At 36.8% G+C, this 17,786-nt stretch overlaps 1 protein-coding gene across 3 annotated transcripts in view; it reads right to left on the bottom strand.

Moving 5' to 3' along the window:
* SOS2 (SOS Ras/Rho guanine nucleotide exchange factor 2) overlaps positions 1 to 17,786 on the bottom strand; it is a 107,667-nt gene that overhangs the window by 62,820 nt on the left and 27,061 nt on the right. For all 3 annotated transcript variants that reach the window (XM_084980926.1, XM_084980937.1, XM_021101439.2), the window contains 3 exons: positions 16,763 to 16,966; positions 13,708 to 13,851; positions 3,069 to 3,179 (listed from right to left, as the gene is read on the bottom strand). In XM_084980926.1, coding sequence (XP_084837052.1) covers positions 3,069 to 3,179; positions 13,708 to 13,851; positions 16,763 to 16,966 — 459 coding nt within the window. The remainder of the gene's footprint in view (positions 1 to 3,068; positions 3,180 to 13,707; positions 13,852 to 16,762; positions 16,967 to 17,786) is intronic.

Below are 17,786 nucleotides of genomic sequence, written 5' to 3' on the forward strand. Positions count from 1 at the left end.
AAACTAAAATGGAAAGCATGTTCCATACTGAAATTAAAGGGCTGTAAATCAAGCTTTTTCTTCCTTTAAGTTATTAAATAAATTTATAATACACTTCATCTTTCATAGCTAAAATAATTTTAACAACAGTCTTCTCAGCTTTTCTTCAAAAGCTTTGGCTTCCACATACCCTAAAGGAATGCTGAATGTAAGTACCTCACCACACATTTTTTATGTTACTTTTATTTGAAATGTTTTAAGTTTAAGTAGGTACAAAGAATGTGTTTTGGTGGATGTAGTACCTTGTAGATGTGATTTAAATATATTTCACCGAACAATGATTAAATTAATTTCAGATTTAAACTTAATCTATGAAAAACATGCCATGTAACTATATTGATAATAGTATTGTAATCTTCACTGTCAGAATAAAATAGCCAGATCAGACTTAATTTTTGCAGCAAGTCTGACTTCATTCTTAAATTCAAATACACATGTTAATGTCACAGTCTCAAGTATAGGAAGCATCTGGAAGAACCTCTAACTGCTTCTAATATAGTACATTCAGATATGAGAACTTCACAAGGCTCCTCGCTCCTTTATTACAATGTTCAATGAATGATGAAGTACTTTTTTTTTTTTTTGTCTTTTCTGTCTTTTTTTAAAGGGCTGCACCAAGGCATATGGAAGTTCCCAGGGTAGGGGTCTAATTGGAGCTGTTGCCGCCAGCCTACACCACAGCCACAGCAACACCAGATCTGAGCTGAGCTGTGTCTGCAACCTACACTACAGCTCATGGCAATGCTGGATCCTTAACCCACTGAGTTAGGCCAGGGATCCAACCTGCAACCTCATGGTTCCTAGTCAGATTCATTTCCAGTGCACCACAATGGGAACACCAAAGTATTTTTTTTTTTTTAAAAGGTAATATCCACCCTTGTTACACCACCTCATTTCTCTTTTTAAAATTTATTTAAAAAAAATTTTTAATTACTTTTTTGGCCATGCCCATGGCATGCGGGAGTTCCAAGGTCAGGGATTAGAACCCAAGCCAAAGCAGTGACAAGGCTAGATCCTTTTTACCTGTTGCAACACCAGGGAACTCAAACCTTCTCACCTCTTAATTCTTAGACATGACCAGACAAAACAAAGACAGATACGATATTTCGGCCACCAAGAGTTTTTATTTTTTTATTTTTTGTCTTTTTTTTGCCATTTCTAGGGCCATTCCTGTGGCATATGGAGGTTCCCAGGCTAGGGGTCCAGTGGGAGCTGTAGCTGCCGGCCTACACCACAGCCACAGCAACACAGGATCCGAGCCGCGTCTGCGACCTACACCACAGCTCATGGCAATGCTGGATTCTTAACCCACTGAGCAAGGCCAGGGATCGAACCCGCAACCTCATGGTTCCTAGTCAGATTTGTTAACCACTGCACCACAACAGGAACTCCAAAAGTTTTTAACATAATCACCCCACCCCCTGCTTTTGGAACCCTTTTTGCTTTGTATTCAATACATTTTTTTTCCCTAGATGGTGCCCTTTAGATCATTAGGTATTTAACTAATGTTTACTTTATGGTTTATATGAATATATAAGATTTAACTTAAAAACATTATTCCTGGAGTTCCCACTGTGGCTCAGTAGTTAAGGAATCTGACTAGCATCCACAAGGACACAGATTTGATCCCTGGCCTCGCTCAGTGGGTTAAGGATCCAGCATTGCCATGAGCTGTGGTATAGGTCGCACATGTGGCTTGGATCCAGGGTTGGTGCAGCCAGCAGCTACAGCTCCTATTTGGCCCCTAGGCCTGGGACCCTCCATATGCCACAGGTACAGTCCTAAAAAGCAAAAAAAAAAAAAAATTATTCCTTCATTTAAGTATATTTTTAGGAGTAATATATATTCCGAATTGACAAATTTTTGAATAGAGTAGAAGTAGAGGATGTTAAGAATGGAAATTCACAATAGAGTAGGCAGGGAGAAGATGCTAAGTTCAGTTTTTGAAGTCCCCATGGGATATCCGAGTGAATTACTTTAAAGGGCAGCTGGTTATATGAAAGTGTATACATACACACACGTTCAGTGCTCAAAACAGAGTTACGGCTTAAAAATACAAAAAGGAGGTCACCAGCATATAGGTAATAGTGAGAAATTAAAGGGTATGTATAAAGTTCCCAAGGACGGCACAGAGGAACAGAAAAGCAGGGGCTGAAAACAAATTACTATCTATAATCAGAGTAATACCTACAACTAGTAGTATCATAGGAGTCAACTGGACAAGAGGTCTACTAACAAATACTACAGTATAAATATGAAATCAAAATATCCATGGGATTTGGCAGTGAAGTTCACTGTCAAGGGCAATTTTTAGTGTTGTATCCTGATTAGAACACAGATGCAGCAGATTAATGGAAAATCATAAAATAAAAAGTAGTATGAAGACAACTGGTTACAAATGGGGAAAAAAAAAAGAAGGGGGAGCAGCTAGAGTGACAAAGGTTTGTTTATTTATTTGTTTGTTTTGGGACAATAACAATTTGACCATATTCACATGCTAAAGGAGAAGAGCCAGTCTAAATACAGGAAGTTTCTCAATAAGTAGTCAAGGGTCATCAATGCCAATGTAACCTTCATTAAATCTGAGAGAGTAAAAATATAACTTTGTCTCTCTCCACTTACTCCTGTTTTATCTAACTGCATTACTAAAGCAATTAACTTGCATACTCTCCACTGATATATCTATCTCCTTTAAATTACTGGCCTAATAGAGAAATCTGGATGAGACTATAGGAGGATATTCTCTACTCTGTGATTGCAGTTTTATCTCCTATAGGGAATAAGATCCTGAAATAGCTCTCCATATTAATATCTATATTTCAAATACAGAATGTACCAGATTTTTCTAGTCAACCAGTATCTGTGATGGAATCCTATAAAACAGTTCTACATTAAGGACAAATTACAAGTAAGTAAGACAGAAAAGAAAAAATGACCTAGAATAGGCTTACGATTAACTGATTTTGAAGGACTGGTGAAATATTTCTTTAGTTACTTTATAAAAAAAATAACATTCAATTTAAATTTACCTGAAAGTGTAGAGCCACTGCAGGTCTGGCCATCAACTTACTGAAATGTTCATTAAATTCTGGTGAAAGAATATCCTGTGATAACGTTTCATAAGGATCAAATGCTTGCTCCTATTTTTTTAAAAAGGAAAAACATGTTATATTTAAAAGAACAGCTTTTCTACTAATATGGCATATATTACTGGCAAATTTTTACTCAAGTCCTCCATCCATTTATATATATATTTTTTTTTTTAATTTTAGGGACAAATAATAACTATGGCTGTTACTTTGAAATTTTTTTTTAAATGTAAGTAATGACACCGAGCGACAGATGATATAAGGGAATGGTCTTAAAACAGGTCACTGACTTTGTGGTCACAAGGATCAAACTACTAAAATGCTTATGCACATTTACTCCAGGTAAACAAAAGGTGTATTTATAGTAAAAGAAGGCTAGGATTTGAAATTTCAGTAAAGGTTACTTAGGTTGAAAGGAGTTTACAATTAGAATACTTTCAAAGGAAACAAAAAGTGATACTACTGCTGCTTTATCCACTCTACATTTTTTCCAAATTAGAAAAAGAAAGCAAAGACTAATAAACAGTCAAATAACAAAACAGAAACTGCCCATATTTTGTCCGATGCTTATAGTAAAATAAATTCCTATTATTTTATAATAATCAATGTCCCCAATACTTAGAAGTAAGATTTTTCATTTTTGTATATTAAAAATAAGTATGTTTTCCAGAAAATAACAAATGTTGGCAAGGATAAAGAATTTGGAACTCTTATCCATTGCTGGTGGGAATGGAAAATGGCATAGCCCCTGTGAAAAATACAGCTTGGCAGTTCCTCAAAAGCTAAACAAAGAATTACCATACAACCTAGCATATATTTACTCCTAAGTATATACCCAAAAGAAATAAAAACAATGACTCAGATACTTGTTTGTTTACTGCAGCATTATTCATAACAGCCAAAAGGCTGGAAAAAACACAAGTGTCTATCAACAAATAAATGGATAAACAAAATGTACATACACAAAATGGAACATTATTCAGCCACAGAAATGGATGGAGTTCTGATAAATACTATGACATGGATGAACCTTGAAAACATTACACTAAATGAAATAAGCAGATAAAAAGAATATTGCAATGATTCTACCTTTATCAAATATCTAGAATCAGCAAATTCACAGAAATAGAAAGATTAGAGATTACCAGGGGTTGGGGAAGGGAAAAAAGGGGAGTTACTGCTTAATGAGTACAGAGTTTCTATGTGGGGTGATGAAAAAGTTCCGGAACTAGATAATGGTAGTGGGTATAACATATCATATTGTGAATTTAATTAATGCCATTAAATTGTATACTTTAAATGGTCAAAATGGCAAATTTTGTTGTACGTTTTACCACTAAAATAAAATAAAAATTAGAAAATATACTAAGTTTTTGAAACATGATTATCTTTAAGAGTACACAAGCAACCAGGCTATGAATATACAAAATATAAAAACTTTCTTATAAGAGCAAGCCTGAATATTCTGGTTAGGCATCAGTGACTGAATATTTCTACAATTATCAGTTTCACTCTCTACAAAATGGATACAATACAAGTGGATCTCTACCTATAGAAAAATTAGGAAGAGATCATAAAATTAAGAAATTTACATAAAATATAAAGAAAGCACTTTTAACACCTGTTTTCCAAAAGAAATAAAAATAGCCGATAAGTATGAAAAATATGTTCAATATCACTAATTTTTTTAAAAAAGCAAAATTAGGAGGCGTATCAAGATGGCAGAGGAGAAAGACATCACGTTCACCTTCTTCCAGAAGCACATCAAAAAAACCTCACAACTACATGTAAAACAACTTGCACAGAACATCTACTGAACACTGGCAGAAGAACTTAAACCTCCAAAAATGACAAGAAACTCTTGACATAACTGCATAGAACAAAAGGAAAAAGAGAGAGAAAAGGAATCAGGACAGGATTAACATTCCTGAGAGAGAGCTATGAAAGAGAAAACGACCTACATCCTTGGAGGCCACCTAACCGACTGGGAGATCAGCCAAGATGGAGGGACCTCAAAGTCACCAAGAAAAGTGCAGCAGATGAACTGAGGAGGGCAAAGTAGAGTGACAGCCACACAGATCATCTGCACCACCACTCCGGACACCGTAGCCTGAGATGCTCTGGTCGGGGCTGGACCCTGAGACTTAGGCTCCAGAGGTCAGTTCCAGGGAGAGGGGTAGGGTTGGCTGTGTGGGACAGCCTGAGAGGCTAAGGAGCAGTGTGCCACAGGTGTAGGAGTGGTGTGCTACGGGCTAGGAAGTGGAATGCCACAGCAGAGGAACCCAGGAGAAGGTCTGGGACCACAGGAGAGGAAAGGTGCCATTTCTGGGGAGGGCAAGAGGAGGAGGGGCAGACCACCATCGGAATCTCCCTGCCCATGCAGCTCTGATTCAGGCTACAGGTGGCAAGAAGCCACTTGCCTGGGCTATGGGATACTGGGAGCTTCTTGTGCAGGCTACAGGTGGCTGGGGACCTCTTGTGCGGGCTAAGGGCAGCAGGGGCAGGGGTTAAGTGTGACATGGTGCCTCTTGCGTGATCTACAGGTGGCAGGGACGGAACTCAATGGTTGACTCAGAGGCCAGAGGGAGGCATGGCCTGTCACCACTGGGGGCCTGTGAGTAGGCTCCACTTGCAGCCCCAGTAACCTCAAAGGTTGGCAAAAAAAAAGAGGGTACTGCAACCAAGCACCAAACGTTATTGCTCTCACCCCCCTGGGAACACAACCACCCTACAGCTGCCACTGCCAAATGCTCTGGGCAGAGCCCAGACGTTTGATCACTGTTCCTTCTCAAGACCCTACAACTAGTACCAGCTTGTGCAGTACCTTCTACATGAGCTAAACGGGATGGGGAATTTCATGCAGTGTCTGCAAGTGGGGGGGCAAATCACCACAGTTATCTCTGACTCCAGAGGTGAGCATGGCCCACTACCACTGGGGATCCCACTTGCAGCCCTAATCACCTCAAGGGCACCACAGAGGCAGGCATTGTGACTGAACACCATCTTGCACCCGTGGGAGCACAATGGCCCTGCTACTGCCACTGCCAAACCCTCTGGGCAGTGCCCACACGCTTGATCTCTGTCACTTCCCAGGATCTTGCAACTAGGACCACCATGGGCAGCACCTTCTGTGTGGGCTAAGTGAGACGGGGTGCTTCTTGGTGGTCTGCAGGCGGCGGGGGCAAACCACTGCAATTATCACTGACTCCAGAGGTGGGCGTGGCTTGCTACAGCTAAGGGTTCCTGAACAGGTAGCACTTGTGGCCCCAATCACCTCAGAAGAAGGCACTGCAATGGAACACTATCTGTTGTTGCTCTCACTCCCCTGGGAACTCACACACACTGCTGCTGCCACTGCTAAATCCTCTGGACACCTTGAAATCTGCCTAAGGCTCATTACCACTTCCCAGGACCCTGCAACTACGACTAGCCTGTGCCACCTTCCTGCAGGTCCTTGCTGCTGTTAAGAGCCCAGCAAGCAGGTACTGACTACCAGCCCTACCCATTGCCTCCTTCTCCCCAGAAACACACTCAGCACCCTGGGGATAAGAGCCTGCTCACACTGAAGAAAGAGACAGCAAATATTCAAACTCTCACACCAAAAATAAATAGTAACCCACTACATAATACAAAGGGGTGCTCTTGCATAGAAGTAGCCCTCCAAGACCACAGTTTAGCTTCTCTAAACTCACAGAAAAAGAAAAACACGAGCAAGATGAAGACGCTCAGAAACCATTCCCAGTTAAAGGAACAGGAGAATTCACATGAAGCAGCAAACAATGAAACAGACCTCGGCAGTCTGACAAACACTGAGTTCAAAAGAGAAGCAGTGACAATATGGAAGGAATTAAGGCTGAATATCAAGCAATTAAGAATGGATTGAGCATTTCTAAAGGAATGCAGGTTCCTTTAGAAAGGAACTGGAAAATATAAGGAGGAACATATAAAAATTAGAAAATTCATTTTCAGAGACACGAACTGAGCTAAAGGCACTGAAGAGCAGAATGAAGAAAGCAGAAGAATGAATTAGTGACTTGGAAGATAGAATAATGGAAATTACCCAATCAGACAGGAGGCAGAAAACCCAATGAAAAAGCATGAAAGCAATATAAAAGATCTATGGGATAATATAAAGTGTATAATATAAAAAGTGTTCTAGGCATAAAAGGAATTACAGAAGGAGAAGAAAAAGAAAAGGGGATTGAAAATATATTTGAAGAAATTATGGCTGAAAACTTTCCAAATCTGAAGGAAACTGATATCAGGATACAGGAAGCAGAGAGGGCCCCAAACAAGTTGAACCCAAATAGGACCACACCAAGACATATTATAATAAAAATGGGGGAGTTCCCATCATGGCTCGGTGGTTAACGAATCCAACTAGGAACCATGAGGCTGCGGGTTCAATCCCTGGCCCCACTCAGTGGGTCAAGGATCTGGCATTGCCGAGAGCTGTGGTATAGGTCACAGACACGGCTCGGATCTGGCAAGCCGTGCTGTGGCTGTGGCGTGGCTACAGCTCCGATTCGACCCCTAGCCTGGGAACCTCCATATGCTGTGGGTGCGGCCCTAAAAAGACAAAAAAATAAAAATAAAAAAAATAAAAATAAAAATGGCAAAAGTTAAAGAGAGGATTCTAAGACACCAAGAGGAAAAAAAAGCATTAATTATAAGGGAACCTCCATATACCTATCAGCTGATTTCTCTGCAGAAACACTACAGGCCAGAAGGGAGTGGCAAGATATATTCAAAGTGCTGAAAGGAAAAAAATCTGTGGCCTAGAATACTCTATCCAGCAAGAACATCATTCAAAATAGAAGGGGAAATAAAGGATTTCTCCAACAAACAAAAGCTAAGAGAGTACAGCAACACTAAACCCATTCTAAAAGAAATACTGAAAGGGCTTCTCTAAATAAAAAAAAAGACATAAGAAGAAATAGGATGGAAGAAACCACAAATGGAAAACAATCACTTAAATAAGGCAGCATGCAGATCTAAAAGGGGGGGGGGAACTACTGTAAAAGTGATGATAAACCCAAGGAACAGCAAAAGCACAAACATGACGATGTTAAAAAAGGACTTCAAAATCACAGAATGTGGGGAAGGAAAGTAAGATAATATAGACTCTTTTTTTTTTTTTTCTTTAAATAATGTGTTTGAGCCTATATGACTATCAGGCTAAAGCAAGCAGATACAGGAAGGGGTTAACATACTTAAAAATCAGGACAACCACAAATCAAAACCAAACATTACATTCACAATAACTAAAAAGTACTCAAGCATAAAATAAATGGAAATCATCCAACCGAAAAATGAAGAGAAACACAGAATCAACTGGAAAACAAGGTTTAAAATGGCAATAAATACATATCTATCAATAATCACCTTAAATGTCAATGGACTAAATGCTCCAATCAAAAGACACAGAGTGGCAGACTGGATAAAGAAGGAAAAACCTTCAACCTGCTGCCTACAAGAGACTCACCTTAGGGCAAAGGACACATATAGATTGAAAGTGAGGGGATGGGAAAAGATATTTCATGCCAATGGACAAGACAGGAAAGAAGGAGTTGCAATACTCATTATCACACAAAATAGGCTGTAAAATGAAGGCCATAAAGAAAGACAAAGAAGGACACTATTTAATGGTTAAAGGATCCATTCAAGAAGAGGATATTACAGTCATCAATATATAGGCCCCTAATATAGGAGCACTCAGAAACCTACAATAAATACTAACACACGTAAAAGGAGAAATTGATGAGAATACAATCATAGTGGGAGACTTAACACCCCATGCACATCAATGGACAGATCCTCTAGATAGAAAATCAGTAAAGCAACAGAGATCTTAAAGGACACAACAGAAACGTTAGACTTAATCGACATTTTCAGGACATTACATCCAAAAAAGTCAGAATATACAGTCTTCTCAAGTGCACATGGAACATTCTCAGGGATCAATCACATACTGGGGCACAAAGCTAACCTCAACAAATTGAAGAATATAGAAATTATGCCAAGTATCTTCTCTGACCACAATGGCATGAAACTAGAAATCAACCACAGGAAAAGAACTGAGGAAAAACTTACTGCATAGAGACTAAACAACATGCTACTAAAAAACCCAACAGGTCAATGAGGAAATCAAGAAACAAATTAAAAAAATGCCTCGAGACAAATGATAATGAAGACACAACCACTCAAAATCTATGGGAAGCCACAAAGGCGGTGCTCAGAGGGAAATTCATAGCAAGACAGCCCTTCTTCAAAAAAGAAGAAAAATCACAAACAACAACTTAACCCACCACCAAAATGAATTAGAAAAAGAAAAACAAACAAAACCTAAAGTCAGCAGAAGGAAGGAAATCATAAAGATCAGAGAGGAAATCAATAAATTAGAGATTCAAAAAACAATAGAAAAAAAATCAGTAAAACCAAGAGCTGGTTCTTTGAAAAGGTAAACAAAGTTGACAAACCTCTGGCTAGACTCACACCAAGAAGAGGAGAGGAAAAAACCCAAATAAACAAAATAAGAAATGAAAAAGGAGAAGTCACAATGGATACTACAGAAACACTAAAAACCATGAGAGACTATTACAAACAACTGAATGCCAACAAATTTGACAACCTAGAAGAAATGGACAACTTTCTAGAGACTTACAGCCTGCCAAAACTGAATCGAGAAGAAACAGATCAACTGAACAGACCAATCACTAGAAATGAAATTGAATATGTCATAAAAACACTTCATGCAAATAAAAGTCCAGGACCAGATGGCTTCACAGGTGAATTCTACCAAACATACAAAGAGGAACTTATACCCATCCTCCTTAAACTTTTCCAAAAGGTGGAAGAAGAAGGAACACTCCCAAAGACATTCTGTGACACCACCATCACTCTAATTCCAAAACCAGACAAAGATACCTCCAAAAAAGAAAACTATAGGCCAATATCTTTGATGAGTATAGACGCAAAAATTCTCAACAAATTTTAGCCAACCGAATCCAACAACATATAAAAAAGATCAGACACCACGACCAAGTGGGCTTCTTCCCAGGTTCAGAAGGATAGTTCAACATATGCAAATCAATCAACATCATACACCACATTAACAAAAGAAAAGTCAAAAACCACATGGTCATCTCAATAGATGCAGAAAAAGCATTTGACTAAGTCCAACATCCATTCATGATAAAAACTCTTACCAAAGTGGGTAGAGAGGGAACATACCCTAATGTAATAAACGCCCATTTACAACAAACCCACAGCAAATGTAAAACTCAATGGAGAAAAGCTGAAAGCCTTCCCACTAAAATCTGGAACAAGACAAGGATGCCCACTCTCACCACTGTTATTCAACATAAGTATTTGAAGTCCTAGCCACAGCAATTAGAAAAACGAAAGAAATAAAAGGCACCCACATAGGAAGAGAAGACGTAAAACTGTCACTGTAAGCAGATGACATGATACTACATATAGAAAACCCTAAGGACTCAACCCAAAGACACTTGAAGTGATCAACAAACTCAGCAAAGTAGCAGGATATAAGATTAACATTCAGAAATCAGTCACGTTTCTGTATACTAACAGTGAAATATTAGAAAAGGAATACGAAAATACAATACCTTTTAAAATTGCACCCCCCAACAATCAAATACCTGGGAATACACCTGACCAAGGAGGTAAAAGACTTAAATGTTGAGAACTAAGAAACATTCATCAAGGAAATTAAAGAGGATGCAAGGAAATGGAAAGATATTCCATGCTCCTGGGTGGGAAAAGTTAGTATTATGAAAATGGCCATACTACCCAAAGCAACCTACAGATTCAATACAATCCCTATCAAATTACCCATGACATTTTTCACAGAAGTAGAACAAATAATTCAAAAACTTATGTGGAACCACAAAGACAGAGAATTGCCAAAGCAATCCTGAGGAACAAAAACCAGGAGGCATAACTCTCCCAGACTTCAGGCAATATTACAGAGCCACAGTAATTAAGACAGTGGGGGTACGGTAACAACACAGACATAGAGACCAATGGAACGGAGCAGAGAACCCAGAAATAAACCCTGACACCTGTGGTCAATTAATCTTTGACAAAGGAGGCAAGAACATAAAATGGGAAAAAGACATTCTTTTCAGCAGGTGCAAATCAATGAAACTAGAACACATCCTCACGCAAAAATAAATTCAAAATGGCTTAAAGACAAATATAACAGAAGACACCATCAAACTACTAGAAGAGAACAAAGGCAAAACATTCTCCAACATCAACCTTAAAAATGTTTGCTCAGGTCAGTCTCCCAAAGCAACAGAAATAAAAGCAAAAATTAAGCAATGGGACATAATCAAACTGACAAGTTTTTGCACAGCAAAGGAAAGCCTTAAAAAAAACCCAAAAAGATAACACACAAAATAGGAAAAAATAGTTTCAAATGATGCAACGGACAAGGGCTTAATCTCTAAAATATACAAACAACTTAGACAACTCAACAGCAAAAAAGCCAACAACCCAATGGAAAAATGGGCAAAAGACCTGAACAGACATTTCTCCAAAGAAGATATACAGATGGCCAACAAATACATGGAAAGATCCTCAACATCAATGATGATTAGAGAAATGCAAATCAAAACTACTATGAGGTACCACCTTGCACCAGTCAGAATGGCCATCATTAATAAGTCCACAAACAACAAATGCTATAGGAGGTGTGGAGGAAAGGGAACCCTCCTGCACTATTGGTGGGAATGTAAATTGGTACAACCACTATGGAGCATAGTATGGAGGTACCTTAGAAAACTACACATAGAACTACCATATGACCTAGCAATCCCACTCTTGGGCATATATTCGGACAAAACTTTCCTGAAAGGACACATTCACCCACATGTTCACTGCAGCACTATTCACAATAGCCAAGACACGGAAACAACCTAAATGTCTATCGAAAGATGACTGGATTAGGAAGAGGTGGTGAATATACACAATGGACTATTACTCAGCCATTAGAAAGAACAAAATAATGCCATTTGCAGCAATATGGATGGAACTAGAGAGTCTCATACTAAGTGAAGTAGGTCAGAAAGACAAATACCATATGATATCACTTATCTGGAATCAAATATATGGCACTAATGAACCTTTCCACAGAAAAGAAAATCATGGACATGGAGAACTGACTTGTGGTTGTTGCCAAGTGGGTGTCACTGGGAATTGGGGGTTAAGAGATGGAAATTATTGCCTTTGGAATGGATAAGCAATGAGATACTGCTGTATAGCACTGAGAACTATGCCTGGTCACTTGTGATGGAGCATGATAATGTCAGAAATAAGAATGTATACATGTATGTGTGCCTGGGTCACCTTGCTGTGCAGTAGAAAATTGACAGGATACTGTAAACCAGCTATAATGGAAACAATAAAAATCATTATAAGAGAAATAAAAAATAAAAAAGCAAAATTTAAAAACAATGAAATGCTGGGTTTTTTTCCCCACTAGTGGGAATGCCCAGAGTTAGTGAAGATGTGAGAAAAATGGTGGTCTGCATATACTAGAACTTATCTGGAAGTAAATATGGCAAAATGTTTCAAATTCTAAAAATGTATCTTTTCTTTATTACTACCACAATTTCACTTCAAGGACTGTCCTAAAATTACTAGGCATGAAGGCATTATATACATTTTTTGCTACCGTGTTGTTTGCAATAGCAACAAAAAATTGAAACAACTTGCACACTCAATAATAGTAGATAGTTAAAATATGTCATAGGGTCTCCATATAACATGATATTTTCAGACTTTAAAAACCGTGTTGAGGAAGTTCATGCCATGGCACAGTGGGTTAAGAATCAGACTGAAGTGGTTTGGGCCACTGTGGAGGTATGGGTTCAATCCCTGGCCTGGGAACTTCCATATACCCTGGGTGCTGCCACGAAATTTAAAAAAATAAAAAACCCCAACTGTGTTGAAGTATATTTATCAACATGGAAAATGTTCATGATATTGAATGATAAAAAAGGTTATAAAATAGTAAGATCTTATTTTTGTAAATATACACAAGTTTGTATGTATGTATAGACAAATATTTATAAGGATAAATAAATCTCAGAAGGGTAACTAATCGACTACTGAAAAACAAAGTGATTTTTGACTTATTATACTTATCTATATTTTTCTAAATACTTTTACAATGAACTATATTATTTTTACAACCATTTGAAAGACAAAAATATGATTTTCACTTTGGGAAAAATATATAAACTTCCTTTTTCATTTTTAGAAATTAAAATCCACAAGAGCTAAACAGCTATGGTCAATAAAATTTCTTCTCTTTCACCTTAAATGCACCTATCATTAAAAAAAAAGACCCTAAACATTACTACTTTACAAAGCATAAATACACTATAAAGTATCAGTATAAATTCAATGTAATTTTAGTTTACTATTGGTTAAATCTTAGATATTTTTTATAGCAGCCAACAGTATCTTCTAATTTTCACAAAGAATGTCTTACTAAATGTCTTAATACAGCACTTAGGACTTTAATGCAAAAACATATTTGTAAACTTACTTCTGCCAAATCTTCAAAACAGCTGCCAGCTAAGGGATGAGGGCTGCTTTCATCAGTCATTTCAACTGTGTCTTCAACCAAACCTAAAAGTTTCACCGTCAATTCATGTATATCTAAAATGTTACTGAAAATCTTTTCAATATCCTAAAAAGAAAAAAACAAAAGGAAGGTTAAGATATGTGAGATTGAGAATTTCATTTAAAAATTACAATATAAGTTATAAATGGTAAGGGTATGTTTTCCCCCAACTGCATACCAGTATATTTCAAAACGTAAAATAAATTCTAAATTATAGCAAAAGGTCGATCATGAAGAAAGGGGAATAAAAAACCTCTTGGATTACACAGAGTAAATTTATTAGAAAATATAGATTCTAAATAATTTTGTTCAATAATTCTAAAATCTCATCTCGTGGATGATTCTAAGTAACTCTTTACATAAAGAATCTGGGCATTTGAGTATTTTTAAATTGCCTAAGTTACTAAAAGTCTTGATCAAGGTCTCATAGAGCTGATTAATGACAAAAGCTGGCCTTAAAATGAAGATCTGACTCCCAATCCAAACACAAATTAGTTTTGCAATTTGTGGCCTGTCTCTTAAATTTGAGGAGCTTGGTTTCATTCAAGATAAAAGTGTGAATTTTATCTGGGTTACAACACGTTAAGGCCTCTGGACACAAGAAGACCATATGACTAGAGTCCTGTGGTGCAGTGGGTTAAAGATCTGGCCTTGTCACTGCAGCAGCTCAGGTCCCTGCTATAGCATGGGCTCAATCCTTGACATCACAGATTGTGGACCCTGACAGACTTGAGTTTAGGTCCTGGCCCCACTACCTGCTAGATGAATGACCCTGGATTAGGACTGTAACAACAATAATGACAGCTAATATTTCTTTGTCACTTACTACATTCCAGGTACTACCGGTAAGTACTTGACATATAATTTCATAACAGGCTCATTAGATAGATACTACCATCATCCTTATTGCATGAATGAGGAAAGAGCACAGAGCAGTTAAGCAATTTGCCCAGGGTCACAGAGCTGGTTTATTAATACTGACCTCATAAGGTTCTTAGGAAGATTAAATGAGCTGATTTCTACACAATGGTCTTCGCATATATTAGGCCCTCCACAAATGTGAGCTTACTAAAGATAAAGCAGTAGCCCCCAAAGGAGTAAATTAAGATCAAGAGTCATTCATTCTTTTATCAAATATTTACTGAGTTCTACGCTCTGATCTTAGATGGTTTTATTTCAGAAATTTAGTCTCATTTACACTGAAAAAGCGTAGTATAGAGAAAAGACATTCTGTCTCTTGACCTTCCATATTATATTAAATTTTTTCTATCAAATCAGTACAAATTCAGTGAAAACAGACTCATAAAAATTAATTCCTGAGGAATGAAAACTGATAGGATGCAGAAAAGGCAAAGAGGATAGTATCAGCTACCAGCAATTGTTACTAACTAACAGCATTTGTTAAGTTTTTATTCTTCATACCAATTATACTGTGGTATTAAAAAAAACAAAATTCAAGTTCAACATGTATAACTAACTTATGTCAAAACTATTTTGTGTCAATTTCAATAGTAAGGTAGAAATGATAATACTTGTTCTACCTAGCTCAGAGAATTATTAAGGGTCACACAAAATAGGATAGTACTTTGAAAAACATAAAATGTTGAATACTTAAGGCAGTGTGTCCAGTAGGAGTTATTATTAAACATTAAAATAAACATGTGTTTTTTTAAAAAGGGATAAAAACCAATTAAAGCATTTTCATTTTCTGAAACTCATTCTTCTGGAAAAGAATGAAAAAGCTAAATCAGTTTCTAATCTTAAGCACTCAGCCAGCTTTGTATGAGCATCATTCCTTTTCACTCATGAAATAGTTACCTGGGTGAGTTCAAGAAGTAAAAGAAAGACTGACTATTTAAAGTGAAAGACAGCTACTCAGACATCTAAGGAAAAATAGATCATGTAAGAAAGGAAGGAAAGAAGTATCTAAAAATACATATATATATATATTTTTTATAAAACAGTATTTGTCTAGCTAGATTCCTTAGAGCTAACTTTAGGAACTACAGAGGTAATAAAAAGACAAGTCTCCCTGGATCCCATTCTACTCACCCCGTTCCTACCCTGTTTTCCAACAGTGTAGCTCTGCTTTTGTTTATATGACATTCTTTACAAACTTTTATTCTTAAAAAGTTCCACTGTTAAAACTTTAAACTATTGCCTTAAAGTCCGTACCAAAAGACAGGGAAAAGCAAAGTCTTTCTTTTCTAGGCCATACTTTATTTTACCATCCTCGAATGAATGATTATAAATCTCAAATACTCCTCAGCAGAAAAAGATTTTATTGCAGTTAATCTCCCTAGTTTTGGGTCTAATTTTCATTGTCACTGCACTTAATGTTAGTTTAACAATTCACATATTAAAAAACCCACAATTTCCCCAATGTTCATAGTAGTGTTATTTACAACTGCCAAGATATGAAAGCAACCTAAGTGTCTCTCAATAGATGAATGGATAAAGATGTGCTGTATATATATATGATAGAATACTACTCAGTCATAAAAAATAAAATTTTGTCATTTACAGCAACAAAGATGGACTTGGAGGACTAAGTGAAGTAAGTCAGACAAATACTGTATATCACTTGCACATGGAATCTATAAAACAAAAAACTAGTGACTATAACAAAAAAGGAGACTCAGACATATAGAACAAACTAGACACAAAGAACAAACTAGTGGTTACCAGTGGAATATAGCCAATATTTTATAATAACTATACATGAAGTATAACCTTTAAAAACTATGAATCATTATGTTGTACACCTATAATACATAATATTGTGTATCAACTATACTTCAATTTTAAAAATCTAAAAAAAAATTAAAAAATAAACAGACAAACAACCTTGCCCCACAGTACTATATAAAAAAATATTTTTGTTTTACATAAACTATATAAAGGTACTATTTATGATTTTAAGCTACTATCTGACTTTTTAGCATAAAAAGAACTTCAAACCCAAAACGGTACTCACAGAAGGTTTAAAAAGCTTTCTGTCAGAAAGAAAAGCTTCTCGAAACACTTTTATGATCATATTTAGTTCCCGTAGATACTGCCTTTCTTCTGCAATTTCAGTTCTGACAAGGTCGTAGTAGTTTAATTCACCTGAAGAACTAGGTTCATCTTCACAGAGAGAAACCAAGCCTATGTCATCCTGATCAAACATGTCCATCAATACCTAAGAAATATAAATCAATAATAAGCTTATTTTCCTTACTGTTATAAGACCATTTCAAAGCGCTCAGAATTAAAACATTATTAAACAATGAGGGAGTTCCCGCTGTGGCTCAGTGGTTAACAAACACAACTAGTATTCATGAGGATGTGGGTTTGATCCCTGGCCTCCCTCAGTGGGTTAGGGATCCGGGGTTGCCATGAGCTATGGTGTAGGTTGCAGACACGGCTCAGATCCCACATTGCTGTGGCTGTGGTGCAGCCTGGCAGCTGTAGCTCTGATTTGACCCCCTAGCCTGGGAACCTCCATATGCCATGGCTGTGGCCCTAAAAAAAAAGAAAAAAAAAAAAAAGAGTTGTATTATAGGCTAAATTTATAAGAGAAAATTCAAAATAATAAAAATATTAAAAGTTGAAGGGGGATAGTAGTAAAATAAAATTGGATATGAAAAAATAAATCTTCTAGTGAAATACACATATATACACATACATATGTATCTGTATATATAAACATATGCGTGTATGATATACATACATACACACACATAAACACCTCTATGTAACAGCAAAAAGAGTATTCCTTCAGAGAACAACAATTTGAGCCAAAATTCCAGTTGAACCACTTACTTGTGATTTCAGGCAAGTTATTTATTCTTTTGAAAGTCAGATCCATTATATATAAATTTAACTGATCAAAAGAATTCAATGAGGTAAGATTCATAAATTGTATACTATTAAGTCCGGCAAACAGTAGGCACTAGAATAGTATACCATTCAAAATGGTAGTTTTTTTGTTCTACCATAACTTTATGCACTTGAGTAGA

The sequence above is a fragment of the Sus scrofa genome, chromosome 1, assembly GCF_054392235.1.
Source record: "Sus scrofa isolate SSC_HxYL_T2T_F1_AM1 chromosome 1, Sscrofa_HxYL_maternal_Yorkshire_Landrace_v2.0, whole genome shotgun sequence".
Taxonomy (NCBI): Eukaryota; Metazoa; Chordata; class Mammalia; order Artiodactyla; family Suidae; genus Sus; species Sus scrofa.